This window comes from Limulus polyphemus, unplaced genomic scaffold, assembly GCF_000517525.1.
Source record: "Limulus polyphemus unplaced genomic scaffold, Limulus_polyphemus-2.1.2 Scaffold2041, whole genome shotgun sequence".
In the NCBI taxonomy this organism is placed as follows: domain Eukaryota; kingdom Metazoa; phylum Arthropoda; class Merostomata; order Xiphosura; family Limulidae; genus Limulus; species Limulus polyphemus.
The window spans coordinates 158,439-170,455 of NW_013667651.1; the positions used below are offsets into that span (position 1 = coordinate 158,439).

The 12,017-nt window shown below is 32.7% G+C and overlaps 1 protein-coding gene across 3 annotated transcripts in view; it reads left to right on the forward strand.

The window, feature by feature from the left end:
* LOC106465757 (follistatin-like) overlaps positions 1 to 12,017 on the forward strand; it is an 88,060-nt gene that overhangs the window by 47,818 nt on the left and 28,225 nt on the right. For all 3 annotated transcript variants that reach the window (XM_022393685.1, XM_013925991.2, XM_022393686.1), the window contains exon 2: positions 941 to 1,129. In XM_022393685.1, coding sequence (XP_022249393.1) covers positions 941 to 1,129 — 189 coding nt within the window. The remainder of the gene's footprint in view (positions 1 to 940; positions 1,130 to 12,017) is intronic.

The following is a 12,017-nucleotide window of genomic DNA, read 5'->3' on the forward strand; positions in this document are numbered from 1 at the left end:
CATCCTTTTAATTATGTTTGAAATTATGAACATTGCTCAACATCATGAAAATTAAACCTTATTTTCAATAAGCAATCCTGAAAAATATTTGGGGGTGCTTAACTTTTTTCCAGGTGTATATATTTATTTATTCATTACTAGCTATAGTATACCCGTCCCATGGACGGAAGTTATGTATATTCATGATTCTTAGGACATGAAAAGTTGTTTCCTTTATATGTAATTGGAAAAATTTAAAAACGTCCATATAAACAGCAAAACAGAAAATTTGTCTGTACTCCCGCATGGACTAATTGAACATCCATACCTATTTTAGTGAAGATCCATCCACACCCTGCGAAGTATTAGTTACATGGACATACAACAGACAGTATTATTATATTTATATTGAAGTAGTTACATGGACATACAAAAGACAGTACCATTATATTTATATAGAAGTAGTTACATGAACATACACAGACAGTACTATTATACTCATATAGAAGTAGTTACATGGACATACACAGACAGTACTATTATACTCATATAGAAGTAGTTACATGGACATACACAGACAGTATTATTATACTCGTATAGAAGTAGTTACATGGACATACACAGACAGTACTATTATACTCGTATAGAAGTAGTTACATGGACATACACAGACAGTACTATTATACTCATATAGAAGTAGTTACATGGACATACACAAACAGTACTATTATACTCGTATAGAAGTAGTTACATGGACATACACAGACAGTACTATTATACTCGTATAGACGTAGTTACATGAACATACAAAAGACAGTACTGTTATATTTATATAGAAGTAGTTACATAGACATACAACAGACAGTACTATTATATTTATATAGACTTCGGTTCAGCGGGATGCTCTTAGTTTAAAGTTAACAAGTTTTATATATATATATATTTATTTATTTCGTTTCAGCGGGATACTGCTGGTTTAAAGTTAACAAGAACGGACGTTGTACGATATTTTTCGGGGCAAATATTTCACATCAGGAATGCTGTTCGGACAACAGAGCCAATACAGCTTGGACATCACAAACCATTCAACCCGGCCAGCTGTTCTATTTAACAGTACTTGGCGGCGGTGTACCTTGTGAACCCTGTAAAGGTAAAAATGTTGGTATATGTATGACAAATGATTTCAAGGAAATTTATTAACGGTAAAAAATACTGTGTTACTTATGTTCTAGAAACTATAAAAGAGAGAATGCATAGTGTGGCGGTAGGGCGCTCGACTCGCAATTTTGTGGCCACTATGTCGAATCCCATCATAAAACATTCTCGCCCTTTCAACCGTGGGGATGTTGTGACGTGACGGTAAATCCCACTTTTTGTTGGTAAAAGAATAGCCCAACAGTTGGCGGTGGGTGGTGTTGACTAGCTGCTTTTCCTATGGTCTACTACTTATATACTATGAACGCCTAGCGCTGCTAGCCCTCGAGAAATTAAAAAACAAACAAAAAAATCTTTATCAAGTATTTCTCAAGATATAAAATATTTATAATTAGTGCTTCATCATTTCAGCATTATCTTACTAGGATCTGTATGACGCTGTAATAGGGAGTGTAATTAAAGCACGTTTGGGCAAAGAATATGTAACTTCGAAAAATAGACGTTTTTCTCGGTGAGTAATTGTGTGTGCTCTAAAATTTCGCTTTAGTTAATAACTGACCAGTTACCGTTACCATTTCATCTCTTACATCTCTTAAAAGTTGCACGTTTATCTTTTAACTGTAGTTCTTTTTCACTTGAATATGTCGTAACGTAACTTCAATTATGCAGTTAATGTTTTATTAAAATCTTCTGCAAAGCCGACAGATTTAGGAATGATTTTGATGAAACTGTGTTTCTTTATCTTACAAATACGTTAATAATTTCATGATATGATGTTTAGGGTTGGGCAAGGTTAGTCTAGAAAAATAAGGGGAAGCTAGCGATAATACACGATTTTAAAATGCCAAGTTTATTATTCATATGAATGATAATTTGTAAGAAAAAAAATCGAAGATAACCATGAAAGTAAATCAATAAGAAAAATATATAAAATAATTTTAGAGTTAAATACATTTTGAACAAGTATCGAATTTTCACAGAACAAAATTAAGAACGTACTATTCCTAGCGTTTTTAACTATCACTTAACACTTGTGTTAATGACATTTATTCGGATTTCAATCATTTCGAAGTGCACTCGAACAAAAAAAATGTCCCCAGGTGGGACAGCTGAAAGATTATGGACTTACAATGCTAAAATCCGGGGTTCAATTATCCGCAGTGGACACAGCAGATAGCCCAACGTGGCTTTTCTCTAAAACAAACAAACACACACACACAGACAAAAACTTTGTTGGTATTAGAAACAAAATAACTAATTTATAATTGAATAATATTATACGATATTATATGAATGAATTAAACCCTATAACCCAAGCACTTTCAAAAGGTGGACCCTTCTTCTGCAGGGGCCAACTGATAATACGATATTATATGAACGTTGCCCAAAAACACGCTCTTAAAGTTGAAGAATATATGAAAATTTAACATATTATATATATATATATATATAAATCTCTCTTTGGTTTAATATTAAACTTGAAACAGTTAATCTCCTTAAAACCTAGAAAAATGAAATCAAATTCAAATGTTACAAGAACTTCAATGATGAAATAGTTTTATCTGTTTATAACCTGAAGGAGCAAACCCGAATACTAAATTCATGATGGTGAAAACACTACAAATTATTGATATGAATTTTTCAACTATATTTATACTGCTGCGACTAAAGGTGAATTGAGGTCAACCTTACCAGTTAATGGTTTGGACTAACCATCTCTGTGAAGTAAGTTTTGCATTGAAGTTTGTTTGTTGAATTTCACTAAAAGCTACTCCAGGGCTAATTTCACGAACCGTCCCTTAATTTAGAAATGGTTGACTAGAGGGAAGACAGTCAACACTAGCAACCATGAGTTAACGGACTATTCTTTTATCAACAAAATGTAGTATTAATTCGGCTAAGATATTAATATAGTAAAATAAAAAAATAGGCCTAGAGTTGTAAAAAACAAAAATAAAACTTCCTATTACAGTTCTATAGTTAAATGTTGTTTTTTTTCTTAAACTATAAATGAATTTGTTTATTATCTATAATAATTGAATGAATACTTTTGGCCGTGAAAGTTAACAGATGCTGTGAACACCTAGACCAAATATTAGTCCCAATTATTATTATTATATTTGTTTTTCAAATGTATTTCCTTGTTATTCAGTGTATCTATATTGATCCTGCTTTCAGTCAACATTGTACCTATATTGAACCTGCTTTTAGTCAACAATGAATCTATATTTATCCTGCTTTCAGTCAATAATGTATATATATTGGTCAAGTGAGGGACTCTAACAGAATCTGATGGACTGAGACATCCAAAGGTGCAATGATCTGGCAATATACAGTTTTGGACAAAATGTTTGCATACTGTTCTATATTGATGTTATTGTCCACATACATGGAGTAGTTATTTAGTAAATGCTCAAGTAGTAACGGAGAAGGTAGAGTATGATCGGACAAACATGTACATGTTGTTATTCTGGTCTGTTTAAGTTGTTTTGATCATTTGTTCGTCTAAATACACATACACACCAATTTTGTATAAAAGGGTGTGCTTTTAATATAATATTTTTGAAACAGATAAACGTTTAGTTCAAACAATTTCTCTATACTTGGTGTACAGCGTGCCTCGTCACGTGCCAGAAGTTATAGGCTGTCAAATTATTCAACTGTCCAGAAATAATATGAAACAAACGGACATTGCCAGAACAGTAGGGTACCCCACTGTACTGTATCCAGAATCCTGAAACTTCATCGGACTACAGGAGACGTTGTTCCAGGAAAGTCTACTGGTGGACTCAGAAAAATTACTACCCGAGATGACTGTGTTTTAATCAGGTTAACACATTAAGGTCAAAAGAAGTCTTACAACACCTTACGAAGGAATGACATGAGCACATTCATTCCAGGATATCCAGAAGAACAATGAATAGGAGACTGATCAAACAAGGTTATTTTGCAAGGAGAACAAACTGCAAACCAATATTAACCAAAATTTACCGTCGTCACTATGTTTCTTGGGCAAGACAACATACCAACTTACAGTTAGGACACTTCCGACATGTCATCTTTTCAGATGAGTCTTGTTTCAGGTTTCTTAAGTTGATGGTAAGATTCATATCCTCCAGGGAAACGTCAGGAGTGCCCCTTAAAAGCGTCACATGGAGACGATATTTCTGCCATAAGCTAGGGGAAGGTTTGTGTTCCAGGATGACAATGCCACTGCTCACAGTGCGCGTATTGTACAGGATTATCTCGCACAGGAGGACGTTAACATATTGGCATGGCCATAATTCCATTGAGAACTGTTGGGCAGAACCCAGCCTGTAGCTGAGTTTGGACAAAATCACGGGGGATTACATCAATAACCTTATCGACAGCATGCCACGTCACCTTGAGGAAGGCTATTAGAGTACGAGAAGTACCAACTAAGTACTAAATGTTTAATATGAACTAATAAATGGTTATAGACGCTATTCATAATAATTTGATGTTATAATTTGTCATTATATATATATTGGTAAGGTTTTGTTGTAATGGGTGAAATGCTGATTTACACATCTTTCTACTGGTGTCTGATAAAACTGTTTGCTGTTCTAATAAATCATTCATGATGTCCATAGAACCTGTCTCATTATACAAATTACATATGTAGATGTTTAATATGACATACATTTCTCAGTTTGACAACACTAAGTATATTTGTATTCCATCTTAATAATAATGATCTTATTTGTTACAAACATTTTGGCCAAGACTGTAGGATATTGAATAACAAACGAAACAAACATGAATATTCGTTTAAAATAACTGTATGAACAGAAAATAAAGAAATATAATGAATTTCTTTATCAGTTTAACTCTAAGATATTCAGGTTTTTTTATAGTGTAAATCTACACAATGGAGTTTATGTAAACTATCCGTGTAAATCCACACAATGGGGTTTATGTGAACTATCCACCTTGAGGAATTAAATCCCGGATTTTAGCATTGTTTGTAATTGGGGACACGATATTTAAGAGAATAAAGTTTTAATAACCAATGATGCATAACTGTGAGTGATAACAGGTTCTCGATTAATACAAAAATAAATAATAAATTCAATGAGTTTTTCTCCCTAATCGCTGTTTTTATCACAGTTAAGGTATACAAATAAAAAAAAAGTACAATTAAAGAGAGCATTTTATTTACATTTTGCATTCTTCTATTCACAAAATAATGTGTGTTTTACTGTGTAGACTAGTTTATCGTGATTGATCGTTATCCCTCGGGTTTATCTGTAATAGCTTTCATTAGACGTTGTTGCTAAAGGCTCGTACGTTCGTAACAAATGAAACCGGTGCGGTGTCCTACAGAAAACGGGTTCTAAGTAAGATAACACGAGAGCAATAAAGAGGTTTGTTATCTCATTAATGGAGATTAGGCGCCGTAAAAACGAAAGCACCCGATATTTCTAACTGTATTTGTTTCCTTTATAATCAGATGTGAACAAGGTTGAGCTTTTTAAAGCAAAAGCTAGATTATAACAAAAATACGTACGTTTTATAAATATAATTTATTAATTCACCTGATAAAAACTTGCAGAAAATCATTTCAACAAATATAAAACATAAACTGTCTGAGTCTGTCCATGTTATAATGATATAGTAGTTCGTGCTTAAAAGGTGATTATCTTGAAGTTTAAAATAATTTTTTAAAGAAGTTTTTTTCAAGAAGTATGATTAGGGTTTAAACCTATTTTATGATTAGGGTTTGACATTTAAAAGTTTTTATAAGTAATATTGTGTATGTTTGTGTGTGTGTATAGTGATGGATAATGTGTTTAATGTTAGCACATTAAAACATATATTTTCATGTTGTATGTTTAGTAGTGCCCGTATTAATGTTAGCACATTAAAAAATATGTTTTCATGTTGTATGTTTAGCAGTGCCCGTGTTAATGTTAGCACATTAAAAGGCATATTTTCATGCTGTATGTTTAGTAGTGCCCGTATTAATGTTAGCACATTAAAAGATATATGTTCATGTTGTATGTTTAGCAGTGCCGGTATTAATGGTAGCACAGTAAAAGATATATTTTCATGTTGTATGTTTAGTAGTGCCCGTATTAATTTCAATTTTTCATACACTTGTGTTTTTTGCGTTTAACAATTAGAATTTCCCCTTATAGTGACACATTTTCCGCGGATTATAGTATGCAATACTAAAGTTGACTAATACAAACTCTGTATTGAGTTTCTGTGTAGATACCGAAATATTACCCTTTTCAAGAAGCATCACCATTCGTATAATGTCTAAGTTGCTAATTAAAAGTCTTGCTTTTGACGTTGAGATGTTTATTGTTTTTGTAAATAAAAACAGAGAATTTCTCTTTCTCTCTTTACTCATTTTTTTCACAACCTTGTTAAATAAATTCTTTACACCTTTTTCTTTTGCGTCTTTGTTTTGTTTGTTTTCTCTCTCTGACGTTTCTAACAAAACTAGGTTACACGACTTGTTGGTATTCAGAACGTCCACTATTCTATGACAACTAGATCTGTGTTTGTCTATTTTCCAATGATAGCTTTCTTGTCTATCTCTGTAAACCATGTTGACATGGGATTGGTTTTCTTTTCGAATTCATATATTTATTATCCATTGCTTGTTTCGGATTTACATCTGTAAACCTGTCAGGAAGACCTTAGATATTTTAATCACGTTTTCAAACCTCGCAACATTAGAAAGATCTGTTTAAGCTTATTGACTTAGAAGTCGTTTAAATTTAATACTTAGGTTATCTAAGTAGCCTTATGTTTAAGTGATTTGGTTTTAGAACTCTATTGTAGCTCTTTAAAGGAAGGACGAATATTCACGAAATAATATTCAACAAAGAAAGAAACTTTCAAAAATGACACAATCCGTGCTTTTGTTTTCAACAGCACGTTAGAACTTCGGCTTTTAAATTGTGAGAAATTATGAATTATAATTAAACGCGACATTGTCTGAAGTAAGGAACTTCAAATGATAATTTGAACAATAATATTAGAAGTCTGATAATTTTACTTGGTAATATACTCGGTTTTATCATTCATGACAGTGAAGAAACTGACATTAGCACGTGTCAGTTGTTAATACCCATTAGCCCACTGCAGAGCTAATCCACAAATATAACTATGAATATTTTATCACAATACTATCAAAATATAGTGATATATCTCCTATCATCATGGTTATATTTGTAAAATGTTTTATTTTAGACGATGTCTATAATGACGACAGAAATCACAATACTATTGTATTGAAGTAAATATATAGCCATGGTATTTTATTTTTGACGTTAGCTTATCTATTGTTTGTTTGTGTTTTTTTTGTGTAATTATAATTTTCATTGATGATTAACGTGAGAGACATAATTTTATTATTTATAGTTATGTATCAAAACACTGTGGCCAGCTGGTATTTACTGGAAGTTATATCGTGTATTCCATTAAATGTGTACGTTAAATTCCATAAAAAAACAACTCAGTTAGACATTTGTAGGGCAGAAATATTTCTCGTAGCTAGATATGAACTAATTGTGTCCGCCACCTCTTGCTATCGTAATGTGAGATACATTTTAGACCGAGAAGCTGAATCACAAATAGAAACTTTACCACAAAATGCAAACCAGCATTTCATCTATAACTAGAACGTAGTTCATGTGGAGCAAAGAGTCCATGGTTTGCTTCCTATTGGCGTAAAATCACACTTCACAGTTTAGGCAATGGGTGCGTTATAAAAGTGGTAGTCAAATCCCACTATTCGAATACAGTAGCCCGAGAATTGGCGGTGGATGCTGTTGACTAGCTGCCTTCCCCGTAGTCTATCAGCTAAAAATGTGGGACAACTAGCTCAGATAACCGTTGTGTAGCTTTACACGAAAATGCGAAACCAAGATACAAAAGCCTTCACTAACCTTAGCCCTTATACAAAGCATAAGTCGTTCTTAATATGAACGAGTTTTGTAAGCAGATGCGAGCCGTGGAACCACAACATACGTGATCACTTCATATATATTTCGTCTCTCCGCCATTGAACAGTTACAATGCCGACACGTGTGGCTGGAAACATATCACATCTTTACCGAGGATTAGTCTAACTGAACCAATTTTGGAAGCACAATAAGATCTGTGTGTCTATCCATACTGATTCCTCATCATCACAACTGAAATGGACAGAATATAGGATGTTGCGTTAGTGTAATTTTAACTTCCGGCTGATTCAGGTTACCTCAACAAAAGTTATAATATTCTACAGTGGTGCTGAGAAGCCAATGTCGTACTGAAGCAGGTGTTCTGAACCTTATATCAAACATATTACGCGTATTTCTAAACTGAGCAGGTGTTCTCAACCTTATACCAAACATATTACGTATATTTCTAAATACATGAGAATGTATTTTCTTGAAAGTATCAATTTGAAAACTTGTAGAAATAATTTAGATCAATGATTCGGTGATCATATCGTGACGAAGACAATACTCAAAGAATAAATTATATTAATACACTGGTGGCAGGATTCAGTATAGAGGTAATGGTCTTTGGGTTCGTTTGAAACTAAGATCAGTTCGTAAAATGAGTTTTGACAAAATATCTTAATCTGTGGAAAGACTGGGTTATTCTGAAATAAGTTATTTTTATATAACTAATGTATCAAAATGCTAGAATTTTCTGTAAACATTCATCAACTGATTTTATTTAATTAAACACTTATCTAAGTGCTAAGCCAAAAATATATTTATCTTCGCTGTTGCAAAAATATTAGAAACTTTGCAGCAAAGTCTCTAAAGAGAACATGTGAGAAAATACTTTTAACCCCTGAAGTCTGTTTCTAGGGTAGTTATTAAAGAGTAGATTCACCAACTAAGGTTTATTTTAAATTAAAAATCAAAAAACCTTATTAATCTGAAAGTGTTTTTGTGTATGTTTATTGACACAAACTTCAAATACCTTAAAACTTATTTCTGTTATGGAAAATATTAATATCTCCATATTATGTCCTAAAAATACAATTAACATGATTTATACCAAAATTAAACTTGGGTAATCTAGTATTTGTTCAGCATTTTACCTTCTAAGTTAGTGGATTTCGTTTATATAGTAATGGAAATACTTATGAAAACATCAAAGCACTACGAATAAAGGAATCACAAACAATAATTAATATCAACATTGATAATTTATTAATGATGCAAAACATTATCACAGAAGATACAAAATTAAGTATATAACTAGAATTGTGCACAACTGTTTTCCCTTACACAAAGCATTACATCTTGTTTCCACACAACTATTTTCCCCTATACAAAGCACCACTTCTTGTTTCCACGCAGTTTATCAATGAAATATTGTTCCAAATGGGTTATGTTACTCCCAATAATTCAGCCAAGCTATGTGGTCATTTTTTTTATATTTTAACAAAAGTCTATACAGCCCAAAGAACGTTATATTGAGACTATGTGCAGATCAAGCCATGGTTGTGAGTATCCTTTCAACCTCCTTACATGTCTACTGTATACTTTGGATTCTGAACCTGCAGTCAGGGTGCCATCAATATCACCGATAGTATTATTGGCTAAAATGCAGCCACAAACTTGTAATGATTCCTTACCATATTTTACGTTATTGTTATGTATTGATCATTGGAGCCCACCAGTGTCTCAACGGAAAATCTGTAGTCTTACAATACTAAAAATCGGGTTTTGATACCTGTGGTGGACAGAGTATAACTAGCTCGTAGTGTAGTTTTGCACCTATCAACGACTAAACCAAACTATTGACTATGATGTCATTTTCCCCTCTAACGTAAATCACGTATTTGATTTTTATTGAATAATTTGAACTTGGATTTATATGTAAAGAACAGACATATCCAACGTGGCTCATTTCGCTTTTGGTTTGGTTACCTCTTGTGAGTAATTGTTTATGATCAGTTACACATCATTTAAACCATTCCGGGCAACATTTACATCGAGGTTGTTGACTATATCTGTACTCGGCCATTGCCTATCTCGTAAAGAGAATTCCCTGAGATATTGAACATCGCTTTTGTAGAGTTTAAACTTTCTATTTCGATCACTTTCATTATCAACAATTTCATCCTTTTCAGAACATTGCATTAACGTCTATTGAAACATAAAGTCTTCCCGCAATATTTTGTGTGGAATATTTCTCACCACCCACTACTCTGATACTTAGAGACTTGTCATGTAGTATTTTAGTCCTTGAAGCTATGAAATATTGATATCTTGGTTATCTTTGCAGCTTTAGGGTTATTTCATTTTATGACACAGAAGCAACTTTTGTTCAGCCTTAAGGAAGCTAATCTGTTAATTTAATTAGCTTTATTCCTGCCAATTGTCAAATTCAAACTTCCATGTTTAATTCAAGTTTTAATTCTTTAATGTCAGCAATGTGTTTTATAACGTTAGGGATCCACTATTTTCTCCACGATAATTTGTCAAAAATGGCCTTCAATTATTAGCTGCTTATCAACACATCTTGTCATCAAGTAGTTTTGTTTATTCTCATTAACCAAACGGTCACTCGATCTGTCTAAGATTTTATTGATAAACAAGCCCGAAAGAGTTTAATGAAAAATGTCGTTCACAATTTGAAATGCTTGAACTATGATACACTCACTTTTTGTAAATATTTTTAATAGGAAAATGACGCATCTGGTGAAGTTATCTGTAAACTAGCCTTCAAAGAATGTCTCCTTTTCAGTCTGTCAGATGTAATAGTGTGTCTGAAGTAATAATTGTGAAATTTGTGTTTTAACCAATCAGCATTCAGCATATATGTTTGTGATAATGTTGCATCGGAGGTAAAATACTACGATTAGATAATTAGTAATATGTTTGTTATATTAGCTGAAATAATATTATTATGTTTGTCAAGTATTCAGTAAATAATTCTCCTTAACCTATACATGTAAAGAAAAAACGAAAGAAGACAGGTTATCATGACAACTATAATTTTTTTCATGTTTCTATTTCTATCATGTCGGAATAGCAATAAGCACAGATGAAAGTATTTTGTCTAATGAAACGTTTTATATATGATGATACAAAAACAGGTTTTGATATTTTTTAGCACACTGCTACACGATGCATGATCTATCTGCGCTCTGTCCATCATTAGGAATCGAACCACGGTTTTTAACGTTGTAAATCTGTAAACTTACCGCTGACCCATTAGGAGACTTCATAAATAGAATGTGCTAATTTAACTAGTTTTAAGTTTAAAATATATTTTCATTCGTGCTTTTGGTATAATAATCATTATAATAACCTAGTTGATGTTGAGAGAATTTTTATCAGAAAATTTTATTTATACATTATAAATGATATACTAATTTTAAACCTAACACAAACTGTAGCTTAAATACCTTAGCTTTCTGGTGATACAAGAGATGTATTAAACTGTGGCTTAAATACCTTAGCTTTCTGGTGATACAAGGGATGTATGAAACTGTGGCTTAAATACCTTAGCTTTCTGGTGATACAAGAGATGTATTAAACTGTGGCTTAAATACCTTAGCTTTCTGGTGATACAAGGGATGTATGAAACTGTGGCTTAGATACCTTAGCTTTCTGGTGATATAATAGATGTATGAAAATGTGGCTTAGATACCTTAGCTTTCTGGTAGTACCAGATATGTATCAAACTGTGGGTTAAATACCTTAGCTTTCTGGTGGTACAAGAGATGTATCAAACTGTGGCTTAGATACCTTAGCTTTCTGGTGATGCAAGAGATGTATCAAACTGTGGCTTAAATACCTTAGCTTTCTGGTGGTACAAGAGATGTATCAAACTGTGGCTTAAATACCTTAGCTTTCTGGTGGTACAAGAGATGTATCAAACTGTGGCTT